General features: G+C 44.5%; 1 protein-coding gene and 1 long non-coding RNA gene across 2 annotated transcripts in view; one reads left to right on the plus strand and one right to left on the minus strand.

Moving 5' to 3' along the window:
* Positions 1-2,344: 2,344 nt before the first annotated feature.
* Positions 2,345-3,150, minus strand: LOC132475951 (uncharacterized). Its single transcript, XR_009530029.1, has 3 exons — positions 2,989-3,150; positions 2,671-2,791; positions 2,345-2,492 (listed from the first exon to the last, which is right to left on the minus strand). It is a non-coding gene; the product is annotated as an uncharacterized LOC132475951 (long non-coding RNA).
* A 1,702-nt stretch (positions 3,151-4,852) lies between these two features.
* The window catches only part of col4a5 (collagen, type IV, alpha 5 (Alport syndrome)), a 40,619-nt gene continuing 30,471 nt past the window's right edge, over positions 4,853-15,000 (plus strand). Inside the window, exon 1 of the mRNA XM_060077285.1 lies at positions 4,853-5,247. Coding sequence (XP_059933268.1) covers positions 5,164-5,247 — 84 coding nt within the window. The 5' untranslated portion in view covers positions 4,853-5,163. The remainder of the gene's footprint in view (positions 5,248-15,000) is intronic.

The raw sequence follows: 15,000 nt of genomic DNA on the forward strand, positions 1-15,000 counted from the left end.
AGAGAGAAAGGAGGGAGAGGAGGGGAGGAAGGAGAGAGGTGCGGTTCATATAGGAAAGGTGTGTGTGTGTGTGTGTGTGTGTGTGTGTGTGTGTGTGTGTGTGTGTGTGTGTGTGTGTGTGTGTGTGTGTGTGTGTGTGTGTGTGTGTGTGTGGTGTGTGTGTGCAAGCATTTGTGGCAGACTATTGTGGCAATATTGTGTTTTGCAAAAAGAAGTTACTTGGCATGCAGAGACGCTAGAGATTACAGAATCATAGACACACACAACCGTCTATTGCAAAGAAACAGGATAAGAACTGAGAGGAGGGGGGAGAAAGCGAGGAGAGAAGAGAGAGAGAGGTTTGAAAGAGAGAGTGAGGGGGGAGAGATGATGAGAGGGAAATATAGAGGAGGGAGGTAGAGGGAGGGAGGCATCTTGAGATGGAGAGAGAGCAAGAGAGGGAGAGAGAGAGAGAGAGAGAGAGAGAGAGAGAGACGACGAGAGAGAGAGAGAGAGAGAGAGAGAGAGAGAGAGAGAGAGAGCGGGCGGAAGAGAGAGGAAGATGGAGGGAGAGAGGGAAAGAGAGATCCCTGATCCCAGATCCTATCTTTGCAGTTAAATGTGTACAGCCACACACACAGACTGACAGACACACAGCCAGAAAGACACACACACACACACACACACACACACACACACACACACACACACACACACACACACGCATGCACACAGCAGCGGGGCAGGTTGCCAAGCCACAGGGCTAACCGGCAACCTCGTCACCGTGGTTACGCCAACCCTGCATTCCAGACCAACCAATAGATTCATCTGTCACTCACTCACACTGACCAACACATACAAACCCACATACACACACACATTCGGGGGCTCACGCACGCAAACACAAACCACAATAGCCGTTTGGGAAGTGGGTAGGGATAACTCGGGTTAATGGGCCATCATTCCTTTCAGAACCAGGAAGTGGATTCTCCTTGTCCTAGCAGTCGCAAGCAAGACACTAACAGGCAACAGGTATAGAGCTCAAGTTATAGATCAGATCATATAACCTATCAACCCAAAGTGTGTGTGTGTGCGTGTGCGTGTGTGTGTGTGTGTGTGTGTGTGTGTGTGAGTGTGTTTGTGCAAACTAAGCGCTCAAATAATGAACACACCTAAAAAAGTTGTACAATATTTATACAGGCTATTATTAAATGTATATATAAACAGATATCTAACCTATATATTTATTTATTTTTTGTAGATATTGATATAGATATCATACTTTATGTTTACAAGGTTGTATTATTTCTTCAGGAGGATGACGGATACGAACCAATATTAAAATGAAAAAAAATAATCCCAATAGAGTGAAATATATCCATCAGCGCATCGGATTAAGTTAATTACACAATTTGTTAAAATGACAACACCAAATCAGAATTAGTTTGTTTTTTGATTCTGCGGCGGCCTTTAGGGGGTTGCCTAAATAACACGTGTCCTCAATATTATTCTGCTCATGAATATTTAAGTAGCGGGAGTCGTGGCTATGTTTGCTCAACTTTCTGAGCGGGCCAACTCAAATGTTAACTACTACTCATTAAATCCAAGGGTCTGAACGTACATGGGACGGGGCCCTCTGCGTTACCAACCAATCACTGAACATAAACGGGGAGATGATTGGTTGGTAACAGCGTGAGGTCCCACAACTGTACTTTCAGGACTCTTGGATCGAGACACTAGAACTGGGGCATCGTTTGACAATAAGCTGTCTTTTAAAACGGGCGCTCGAAATAAAATCGAATAAGCCACAAGGGTCTACCACAGCATACGTTTAAGAGCTTTTGACAACCTCTGATGATCCGATTTCTGTCATCACCGGCTGATGCTCAATAAACGGCCCGACATGAGTCCGATATGAGAATAAGTTTAGGACAGCAATTCAGACAAACGCATGCAAAAACATGTTTATAGATAGGTTATTATTTCATAAAGATCACGCACGCAGTAATAGAGCAGAGATCTTGCACACACAGAGACACACACGCATATATACACACAAAGAAACAGACACACACACACACACACACACACACACACACACACACACACACACACACACACACACACACACACACACACACACACACACACACACACACACACACACACACACACAGTGCATGTCCATCCCGGACTCGATTCAAAAATATGAACGCTGCGTGAAGCACCGGTTAGAAGCAGTCGTAACTTTACTAAAGACAAAAACACACAACATTTTACAGTCGCCTTGGTGGCGAATTGTGTTCAATAAACGTATCCCCTCATACACATGCCAGAGTTAAACAAGTCATGGGATATAGGCTACGTCTGCGTTTGAAGCAGAGGTCTATCTGGTAAATAAACAAACGCAGGGACTGAGTGGAGGGTCTACTAAACAAATGGCCGATAGCAATGAAACAGGACTTACTCCGTGCGTCGACTGCACTGCCACGGCCACCGCTAGCACGCAAATCCTGCAGAGAGGGAAACAAAATAAAGGTAATGAGACGAGTGGAGGCTTCAAAATAAAATACATCCACGTAATCCGGGAAAACATGAATGGAAATAAATAACCCCTTGGGTTAGTTAAAAGTTGGAGACATCGCGTGGCTAAGGAAAGATTGTGATTACTTTCCGGACCAGAAAACTCACCAGAATTTCATTTTTTGATTCGACCCGTGGGGGAAGAGAACCGCTGCAGCTCTCCCTCGTCTTCACCAGCCGCTGAAAGGAGCTCCAAAAGCGCTCATCAAGTTTCCTAAACACCGCTCATCTACCCGAGCCGGGAGTACACACAGACACGCACACACACACATACAGAGAGAGATAAAGTAGTGCACCTAAACGACACAGTTTTCCTCACTCCGGAGAGGTGTACAATATACACCGTGTAAACCCGGTTTCAATAAAAAGCCGATAGGGCCGCTAATGTTTTTTTTTAACGAATTGGAAATAATGTTTTCAACTCACCAAAGCTCAGTGGCCGATATCTGCTGCTCGGCTGTCGCGTTCCGCACACGCTACACTTCTCGGGAGCGCACGAGAGAGGCACAGTGGAGGCGGGACTAATCCCTGTCACTCAAGATCAGTATACCTATGGGTCGGTGCCTCGCAACGCGTCCCAGCAGTGTGATCTGTCTGAGAGAAGTTAGAGCAAAACTTTAACGTTCACTAACTTCTATAACACTGTGTTTTTGTATAATATGATCAGACATTACGATCACCTGAATTCCCAAAGGCATAAACATTTTTAAGTAGGCTTCGCAATCAACTTTTCCAATATGTAAACTTTTCTGACGAAATATAGCATATCAATGGAGGAGACATTGAGTTCAGAAGGAAGTGTTATGAATAAATTAAGATGAAAGTTATAAGATGATAAGAATAATAAGATCAAAGGATTCAGGTGTAACAGCAAATTTTAACAAAAAAACAAAGTTAATGAATACTAGTGCGAATTGAAATATCCACAATATGCCCCAACCTGTACACACTGCAAACTGTTTTCTTGTATTTTATATAAATACTTAACTTGGACTTGCATTACATGTCTTAAATGAAACGTATTGAATGTGAGTTGTGTGTGTCACTGAGTAACAGCATTATAGGCCACTGAGGCAGGTCTTCTCTCGGACTTCACCCCAGCCACATCTTCTGTTGAAACCAGACGTGATTCCACATGGTGAACATTTGTGATATTTGTTAATAACAGACTACGATCCATAGCTCACACAAACCATATTAACTTCTTCATTCAAAGCATTGATTCTGCTGTTAACTGTAAAACTCATGTCTTGTTTGTGGCACTTGTTAATAACTTTGCAGTTTGAGAAGAAAAAGGGTCCTGTGAAAACACTTGGATTTGAGGGAAAGATGAATAGTTAGAACCCATGAATTGTGAACACATTCACCTAAATAGTGTTTAGATGTCTGAAGTCTTCAGTTAGGGATAGGGTTAGGGTTATGCCTAACCCTTACCCTAACCCTAACTGGATGCCTGAGCTTCACCCATAACCACTCACAGATTCACATCTCCTGTCTCCTATGTTTGTAGTGGATGTGGATAAGTTAATTGGTCTATATTAATATAAACATATAGTAAATATAAATATATATACAAATAAAAACTACTGGGAATTAAAGTATAAAGAATATCAATGCGATGCGAAACACTATGATGTATAATAGACTGTTTATTACTTTAATTCGTGTCGGTCTCTGACATTAACTGGTATTGATTTGAATAGGATTTCATGGACCACATCGTGTCAGATTTGCCTGGAAGAGCTGGCTGCTTGTTTCCAGATTACAGATGTTTAACATAGTTGCTCAGGGTCTAAACGAGCGGAACAACATCAAAGCGAGGCCAGATGATGTATGGAAACCACTGGTGCCCGTAGCTCTGCTCGCTATCAAGTGTCAGATCCGAGAGGTTGACCTTTCATAATCCTGGCGGAATGCTGCGTGTTGAGGCACATACACAAAATGTCTTGAAAGGTTTTAATGTCAAACTCTTTTTCTCGTGGCCTCGGGCGACGTAAAAAAAAAAAGAGAAGACAACTCGAAGCCACGGTGAAAAAGTGAAGGTACCAAACGTATCCCTCCGCCTCCACCCGCTCTCGCCGAACACAAGTTTTGCATAAAAAGTTAATACAACCTCTAACTGGGGAGGGGTTTGTAACTACGTGAAAACTAACTCGCATTCTTGTGCGATTTGGGCACTTTGGGGGTTTCTTTCGTCGCACATATCGGTGCGGGATTTTTTTTTCTTTGACGCGCAGCTGCAGCAGCAGCAGCAACAAGTGGCGCTGCGGCGGGGGGGGGGGGGGATAGAAAGTAGATCCGGTACGCAGGTTCCGCCAGTTGAGTCCAGGAAAAGTTGAGACCGACGGCGCAGACGAGAAGGCTGCAGGAGCCCCGCACCACTTGTTGCAGCCCGCCGAGAGAGAGCTACACTCCGGCGCCTTTTTATACACACACATACACACACACACAGGCACACACAAACAAACGCGCGGTGAAACCGTTTTTCCAACAACAGTGTGCGACGGCATACCATGACTCCAGCTCTCCCCAGAGAGTAGGCTCGAGTTGAAGTTGAGAGTTGAAAGCCGGCGGACCCTTTTGAGTTCCTAGCTCCCCGAGATGAACAGTCCGCGGACTGTGCGCGTCCTCGCGGCGCTGTCGCTGCTCGTACTGTGCGTCGCCGTGCGGGAAGCCCGCTCTGCGGTAAGTGCCCTTTACGTTTTATTATCTACGATTTGTTAACTTACACCTTTATTATCTGCACGACCACCTTAACGTCCCCCCGACCGACGCACGCACTGAACCGAGCCGGGGCTCGCTCGCTCCCCTCGCCTCGTCCCCGGTTTACTTTGAGGGTAAAGTGTATTAATAGAAGACGTGCTTTAAAACAAGTGCGCGTCTTTAGGATAATATTAATAATCATCAGAGTCGTGCGTTGTCACCGCAACAAGCTTTGATAGTAGCGCGGTTTGAGGCGCGCCGCATGCGCGCACGGTTTACGCACGAATGTTTCGTTTTTATTTAACGTTATTGGGGCTCGGGAAGTCGGTCAGAGAGTCTCTGCTGGGCTGCACACACACACAAACACACGACACACACACACACACACGCGCGGACGTGTGCGAACACAAACGCACACGCACGCACATGCACACGCACACACACACAAACACGCACACACACAGGCCACCCCTCTCGTGGACAACGTGATGAGGGTATTTTTTTACTTTTTCAAGTCCAACGTGAAAATGTACCAATTTAGAATCAAGAGCACTGATACGACATAATCCATCAATAACAACCATATTAAAGTCTGAGAAGAGAATCCCGGATCTAACGACAGACACCGGACACCATGACCATACTCATCTGACCATCTTTCTCCTGGAAAGTGTCTGCTTGAAACAAGTGCGCTATCCGCCTTGGTCTTGCGTGTTTGCATTAAGGTGATATTGAATGACATCCTTTGCAGCAGCAGCAGGTGTGTGGGGGGGTCATCTTAGAGCTGGGGGACACACCTGAGGCCCATGAAATCACTGAGGGAGAACGCACAGGAGACTCACATAACTGGATGACTGTTGCATGTTATAACTAACGGTGAACAACCTTGGTCGACTCGCCTCATACAAACACACAAGCGTGTGTTTACAATTGGGTGTTTGCTTTCAGTGACTCAGCAGGGTTGTTTAGCCTACAAATCAATTTAGCGAAGTGTCTTGTGCAGGTTCATGTGCAGAGCCTCGCAAAATAACCCAGGAAAACCTCCTTGAATGTCTGTTTCAACGTCAAACGTTGCCGTTTGACTGGTATGAATATTCAAGAAGAGGAGGTATCTACATACTTGATTATTCATGAGGAGAGGCGGGAGACCCCGCCCATTCTGAGCCTTTCCGCCCTATCAGAATCCACTAAAAGTCATCCGCTGACTTTTAGTTCGTTTTACAAAGTATGTTGAATCTGTTCATTTACAAACTTGAATTAAAGTTTAATATTGTATCTTGCCTTTAAGAGTGACATGGTGGGAGAATTGATTACTGATACAGACAATATAACATTCTTAGCAGGTTGATGTGTCCATGCTGAAACTGAATCAATCCACAACCTTGACCAAAATATATATAATATGTTAAACCGCTATATAAAAGAAGTCAACTCAAAATTATACGCAATTTGTAACATGATGACAACAGAAAATGTGAATTCAGTTACATAATTTGTTTGGTAAAAGCCGAGAGTGTGAAAGGGTTGTATCATTTATGGATATGACCTGTCTATTCAGTGACATAGAGAGGGGACAATTGTGAGGGTACTGACGGCTATTCCTCCCATAGCAGAGCGTAAAATACATATTCGGGTTTGTTTAGTAGTACGATATCCACTTATCATCCAACCAATCACAATCAACTCTAAGTAAATAAATAAATAAGGAGGGGGGGGGCCTCATGGGTGGGACTGAGGAGGTGTGCAGGTGGGGGGGGGGGGGGCTCACTGTCCTGCTCTCGGGCTCGGGGAGGAATGTGTGAGGTATCTGCACGGACGTTGTTTTCACGGGCGCTCTGAAGGCAGACCGGCCAGCGAGAAAACACAGACTGGCCGGGCGTTCTGATTGGCCGCCGGGGGGATTCCACAATGTCCCCGTAAATGCCTCTGTGTGTGTGTGTGTGTGTGTGTGTGTGTGTGTGTGTGTGTGTGTGTGTGTGTGTGTGTGTGTGTGTGTGTGTGTGTGTGTGTGTGTGTGTGTGAGAGTGAGTGAGTAAGTGAATGTGTGTGTTTTAACTGTACAGTCAGAGAGAGAGAGAGAGAGAGAGAGATGAACAGAGAGAACGAGAGAGGTGACAATGGAGACAAAAGGAAGAGAGGAAGCAAGAGAAAGAAAGATAGTGAGGGAGAGAGAGGGGGAGAGACAGAGAGAGAGAGAGAGAGAGAGAGAGAGAGAGAGAGAGAGGGAGAGAGAGGGGGAGAGACAGAGAGAGAGACAGAGAGAGAGAGAGAGAGAGAGAGAGAGAGAGAGAGAGAGAGAGAGAGAGAGAGAGAGAGAGACAGCGACAGACAGAGAGAGAGAGAAAGAGAGACAGACAGAGAGAGAGAGAAAGAGAGACAGACGAATAAAGGATTATAAAACATGAGAAGGGAGGGAGGTGAAGAGGAGTGGAAGAGGAGAGCAGAGGATCGGTCAAAGGTATTAATAATGATGGACAGGATGCAGAGAAGGTGAATGAGTAATGAATGAAGTGAGGAAGATGGGAAAGATCAGAAGAACAAGAGTGGATAGTGTCCAACAGCAGGTTTTCTGCCTGTTTGTGTGTGTCAATGTGTCAATACATGTGAACTCTATATATATGTAGTGCAAAAAGGTAATAGGGATTGTTATGTATTGAGGCAACTAACTCAAAAAAAGTTCTATGTATTTTCAATATTTTAATCTCTCTACCTCTCGCTTTCCATTCTTGATCTATGTACAATATTACAACATTCCCACAAACTAGCTCATTCACACAGCTTATATAAATAAAATCAAGCCAACTGAAACACTCGGTCACAAATTTTAACCAGAGGTTCATTGGTGTTGAATTCCTAATAATAATCCCTATCCCTGCATTATGACGTGTACAGCGTTATCTGTAGCATTGACTCACTGGCGCCATCGGGTGGTCGTGGTGTGTGGTGGCTAACAGCCCATCACAGCTAACGGAATCTGCAGTGGAATGTATAAACCTGGAAGATTAAGCGACGCCCCTTTCCGTGTAGACATCATACACATGCCCGGGCAGGCCAGGGACACACACGTATAGACATGAACATACACACACATGCCAACACACACGCACACGCATGCACACACGCACATACCCCTCGAGAATGTACCACCAAGTTAATGAACATAGAGAAACTCACATATTGGCAAATGTGAGTTCATTCCATTTATTCCAAGTTAATGATTGTATGACATCTCTTATGTTCCATTGTGTGTGCATGAAAGAGTATGTGTGTGTGTGTGTGTGTGTGTGTGTGTGTGTGTGTGTGTGTGTGTGTGTGTGTGTGTGTGTGTGTGTGTGTGTGTGTGTGTGTGTGTGTGTGTGTGTGTGTGTGTACTACTGATTGTCTGAAATAGTGCCAAATCCTGAGTGAGAGTTTCGGGTTTTCGTTGCACACACACTGTAAGTATGTGTGTGTGAGTGTTTGTTTGTGATAATCTATTGGTGGTTGAGAACATGCTGCATAGAGACAATGATGCAGACGCACACGGACAGACACACACACATATGCCAACACACACGCACACGCATGCACACACGCACATACCCCTCGAGAATGTACCACCAAGTTAATGAACATAGAGAAACTCACATATTGGCAAATGTGAGTTCATCAGCCTATGTTTACTTTAAGAACCCAAATCAGGTTTGATTTAAAGTGAGGCTACTCTCTGGTGTGTGTGTGTGTGTGTGTGTGTGTGTGTGTGTGTGTGTGTGTGTGTGTGTGTGTGTGTGTGTGTGTGTGTGTGTGTGTGTGTGTGTGTGTGTGTGTGTGTGTGTGTGTGTGTGTGTGTCATATTTCCGTAAAGACTAGACAGACATGCCAACAGATAGGTTGATTATACCATTGTAGTAGAGCGGTTTTCTAATACATTTCTCTCTCTCGGATGCAGGGGTTAAGGTTTGGGCGAAGTAATCTAGAGAGTGATTAGATATTCACACACAATCATACAATCACATTGCAACAAAACACTCATGAGATGAGACTGCCTGAGAATTATTTCACCAGTAATACACCTTTATTTATTTCTGTATGTGTGTGCATGTGTATGTGTTTGTGTATATATATATATATATATATATATACACACACACACGTGTTCCTGTGTGTGTGTGTGTGTGTGTGTGTGTGTGTCCTCTCAGGATCTCCCACCGGTGTGTCACTGAGCTGAAGCTATTAGGACTAGCATGTGGACACAAACCAAGAATAGCCAAACCGTCTGTTTAGAGAACTAATTATTTCCTCTATGTAAACTCTCTCTCTCCAGCATCTCTCTATATGTGTGTCTCTCTCTCTCTCTCTCTCTCTATATGTGTCTCTCTATATGTCTCTCTCTCTCTCTCTCTCTCTCTGTACACCTCTCTCTCTCTCTCTCTCTCTCTCTCTCTCTCTCTCTCTCTCTCTCTCTCTCTCTCTCTCTCACAAAGTATCTAAAAGGCACAGTAATTATCGTTGTGTAGAGTAATTTGGCAGAAGAGGTAATATATTTACCTTGCTAGTAACATCAAAGCCTCTCATCTGTCATCCATCCATCAGTCAGTTTAGTCACTACTACTCTATAAGACAGACCACTTGTAGTCTCAATAAACCCAGCTTGATAACCCCAGCTCCCCATAGGGGTTCAGGGTCTTAATAAACTGGGTTTGTTCACCACAGCTCCCCATATAGGAGCTTAGGGTCTTAATGCAACCCTCACGCTCGACATTCTACAGACGCCCTAACCCCAGATCAACGAGTGACCTCTGATTTTAAGGGTTAAAGTTCAGTTGTCCGTAATGCGTTTGAAGGGTTCTGCTCAACCTTTTGTTTCTGGATTAAAGATGGACTGAGGTTCAAAATAAGTCGAGAAAGATTCAGAGCAATTTCCAAAGGTTTGAGGTCATGGTGTTTTGTTGGTGACCCAGGCAGAGGGTCCACTGATTGTCTTTATTTATAACCTTTTACCTAATTCCCCCCTTATGACCTTCAAATCTTTTGTTATTCAAACTGCCACCAAGGACGATAAAAATGTAAGATCGACTGCTTGTGTCGTTTAGCTTCTCTTTGATCTCAGTTTTTCATCTAGCATTTTTTTTTTGTTAGAGAGGTACACACTGAACTTGACCACTGTCAAGGAAAGTGGAATTCTTGCCCGATTCACGTCCTTCTTATCACGCCGCAAGTCGGGTAATTTATCAACCCCATTATCGGGATGAGCCCCCCGTCATCCCGATAATGGACGGCGTTCTGTCTATTATCCCTTATATAACAGCACTCTCAGTCAACAGTCTTGACTGCACACTCAGATCCAAATACGTATTGTTTGCGGCGGAGTAGGGGGTAGATATAAAAAACCGGACGAGAAACTGACGTCATTGTAATGTCCTCCTTCTTCTTAATTGAAGGAGCAGGCTTTCATTCAAATCAAATAGGCCTGCATAAAAATGTCGCCACAGGTCCAGATGTGTCAGGTGTGCGCGAGAGACATAGGAACATACGCTTACCACTTTTGTAAATGCCATACAGTACATTCGAATCGCATCATAGGAATAGATCTACTCCGGTTAGAAATCTAATCAGATCAGAAGTGTACATGTAAACGCGGCTAATGATTGGTAGAATGGCGGAATGGCGGTACTAAAAGTTGTCTGAATGGAGGCATGTCTGAATGGCGACATGTCGGACTGGCAGCACGTCGGAATGGCAGCACGTCGGAATGGCAGCATGTAACCCATGTGAGCTAGCATCTTCCCTATTGTTTGATACAGTACGATAGCATTTGATGGAGAAAAGAGCTGGCGTTTCAGCCCGCAAACCCCATTGCGTTCAGCTATTACCTTAATGTTGGAGTTAACATCTCCCTTTCAAAAGTAAAAAATCAGCTAGGGGAAATGCTAGTTGGAGTTAGCGTTTCCCCTAGCGTGTCTGAGCATCTGTGCCATTCATATCTCCTCAGTACATGAGATAACTTGGTCTCTAGACCTGGGAGAGGGACACTGTTGTGCCTACGACAATGCAAGTGTTTTCAAAAGGGAAACGCAGACACATGGTGTAGGGGTTTTGAACCAACAAACAACAGACATCTCTGTGGAGATGAAGGAAATGCCTCCATGGCTCCAGACCTCTCTCATCAGTCCACCCTTCTTTACCCTCTTCTTCCGCGTCTCATTATCTTGTTCCATCTCCCCGACTCCCACACATGTATGCACACACTACCGTCCTTACACATACGCTCCCGTACCGTCCACAGTCACACAGAAACACACACACACACACGCACGCACGCACGCAGGCACGCACACACACACACACACACACACACACACACACACACACACACACACACACACACACACACACACACACACACACACACACACACACACACACACACTTAAACATATGAATTGATATTCATATTCAACATATACACTCACTCACTTAACCACTTGTATGCTAAATGTTATCATGTTATCTTTGCTCAGGGCACCCCGATGGCTCACTGATTAGAGTGCGTACCATAAAGGCACAGACCTTGCGGCAGCAACCCGGGTTCGGTTCCAGCCTGCGGCCATTTGATGCTTGACCTCCCCCCCTCTCTCCCTTAGCTTGTTATCAAACTCTCACAATGTTTCTCAAAGAAAATGTACTTCAAATTAAAGTTCTTAAAGATGTAGGAAAGTGTGCAACCTGCTAATGTAACATGCTAGTACACCATGCTTGGAGTACATGCTAGGAGGACATGTTAGGAGGACATGCTAGTACACCATGCTTGGAGAACATGCTAGGAGGACAGGCTAGGAGAACATGCTAGGAGAACATGCTAGCGGTGTGTTCTGACCGCCTGCATGGTGAAACCAGACTAGGTCCACTGCGGACTTGACCTGAATTCACCGGGCTCGCTGACAAAACCCACCTACACACACGCAGTCACATGAGAAACACAAACTCTCTCTACCTCTCTCTTTATCTCACTCGCACAGGTTCCCTTTCTCTTCGCCTCCCACTGTCGCCTTTATTTTGTTGCATAGGATTGCATTTTCGTCCCCCTCTAAAACACATGCTTGTTTCTCATCTCCTTCCTTCTCTCTTTAAGTTGAACTCCCTACTCCCCCCGCCTCCCACCTGACTGACCCCTCTCAATTCCTCTGCCTCTATCTGCTGCTTAATAACTTAATGAAACAAAATAACATTATGGTGAAAACTGTTCTGTTCACTGAGGAAACCTCAACACCCCTGTGTGTGTGCGTGTGCGTGCGTGTATGTGTGTGTTGGTGACCTTGATCTAGATGTCGCCATCTCTCCCTCCTCTTCTTTCATTCCTTCAGATAAGAATGGTAATTTCATTATGCATGCATAGCTATCACAATAGTAGCATATTGTGTATGTAGAGAGAGAGGTAGAGAGAAAGGGAGAGGGAGAGAGACAGATATTTAAATGGAGATGCAGGGGTTAAGGGCTGGGCTAAGACATGTAGGCAAACATTCTCATGGCAACACAACATTTTTTATCCTATTCTCTCTATTCCCCACTCCCCCTCTTTCTCTCTCTCCCTATCCATCTGTTCTTTCAATCTCACGTTGAGGTGGAAGTTTGGCTATCGCGGGAATAAAGCTCTATGTGTGTGTGTGTGTGTGTGTGTGTGTGTGTGTGTGTGTGTGTGTGTGTGTGTGTGTGTGTGTGTGTGTGTGTGTGTGTGTGTGTGTGTGTGTGTGTGTGTGTTTGGCAGGAATGGCCTTACCCCAAAACAACTCCTGCATGATTTTGTTGACATTGTTCAGACTTTTACTTTTTATCAATGTTGGCACTATGTCTGTGTGTCAAAAGTGTGTGTGAGAAAACGCTTTGTGTGTGTGTTTGTGTGTGTGTGGATAAGTGTGTGTTGGTGTATGTGTCACATTCTTTCTCATCTGTATAAACAAGGCGCCCCCTGGTGAGAGAGGCAGGAAGTCATAGCAGACATCTGTAGCCCCAAAGGTCCTGATGATAGAGAGACATAGGGTCATCAGAGAGAGAGAGAGAGCGAGAGAGCGAGAGAGCGAGAGAGCGAGAGAGAGCGAGAGAGCGAGAGAGAGCGACAGACAGACAGACAGACAGACAGACAGACAGACAGACAGACAGACAGACAGACAGACAGAGGTAGAGACAGATGGAGACAGTGAGACAAAAAAAAGTAAGATAATTAATGATGGGAAAGACTTGACTTGAATCGCAAGCAAATACAGAATATAATTAATAAAATGATACATTATACAATAAATAGCATGCTATAAGGCTACTCTCTATCGGCTAATTTATTTTTGTAATGCTACATCCTATTGGCTAATTATCTTGTTATACTGTGTATTGGCTAACCAGCTTGTTGTGATTACTGCTCACTCTTTAAACACCACTAAACGATGTGAAAAGTACCATTGTTGAAATCAACTAATGTTCTACTTTGCAGTCGTCACCCAGAACATGTGTTCTATGTGTGTGAACCGTGCTCAGTCTACACCACCGAACATAAGGTAGACCCCTCTAGGATCAGACTCTCTCTTCTCGTGGAGGAGGTGGTGTGCGGTGGGTCTGTCTGTGTGTCTGGATGGGGCATTCAGGACCCGGGCGAGGAATGAGAGGGACCTGTCCAGACGTGCTCCGATGGAATCAGACTCTTTAGAGACAGAGAGAGAGGGGGACCCAACACCTTTTGTTCATGCTGCACAGTTACACAGCCACACAGATTAACCTGTGATAAAACTAGCTAAGAATACGTTGTTATTCAGCCAGTACCTGGACTTTTGGGCGGTAAGCCTTTTGCAACCTGAATGGTGGTTATGACTATAGTTTTATACAGAGAAATGATCACTAAATCTTTTCCATTACAAACATGCTCAGTGGGAGGAAAACATAGTAAAAATAACTTAACTGTTATTAATCAAGAACCAGACTTTATGGTGGTAAACCTTTTAGAGGCCGGTCTCAATATTATTATTATAATTGTTCTTCCTTTTCTAAAGCAACAGGGCCTTCTTTGCAGGTTGTGATGCTGTCTAGCACCACCCAGTGGTAAATAACGGTAACTACAAGTTAGCAATTAGAAAACATATAAAACATAAAGACAATAAAGATAAGATAATTTCCCCTTTGAACTGTCAAATTGTTCCAACTTTGATGAAGATAATACACCAACTATTATTAACTTAAACCAGACAATTACAACATCTAACACCCTTGCAAGGCCAAACACAGCCACTAACAATCAATAATCTTTATTGCTGATCTATCCAGCTTTAATTGTTGACCACACTGGGATGGTTTCCGATGTTTGGGCGCTGGGGAAAACACCAGACCCACAACTGGGGTGTAAGCGGTTTGGCTGTAGCCTGGATCAGACATTTAATAAAGGAGATTGAGTCATATACATTTACGACTTCAATTATTCGTCTGGGATAACCTCAAGTCAGACTCAATGACCTCAGTCTTCGTCTTCTCTCTTCCTTTCCTTCTATCGGTCTGTCTGTCTGTCTGTCTGTCTGTCTGTCTGTCTGTCTGTCTGTCTGTCTGTCTGTCTGTCTGTCTGTCTGTCTGTCTGTCTGTCTGTCTGTCTGTCTGTCTGTCTGTCTGTCTGTCTGTCTGTCTGTCTGTCTGTCTGTCTGTCTGTCTGTCTGTCTGTCTTTCTTTCTTAACTCTATCTCTTCCCATCGTCCCTCCCTCATTCTATCTCTCTTCATCTCCTTT

Source organism: Gadus macrocephalus, chromosome 17 (genome assembly GCF_031168955.1).
Source record: "Gadus macrocephalus chromosome 17, ASM3116895v1".
NCBI lineage: Eukaryota > Metazoa > Chordata > Actinopteri > Gadiformes > Gadidae > Gadus > Gadus macrocephalus.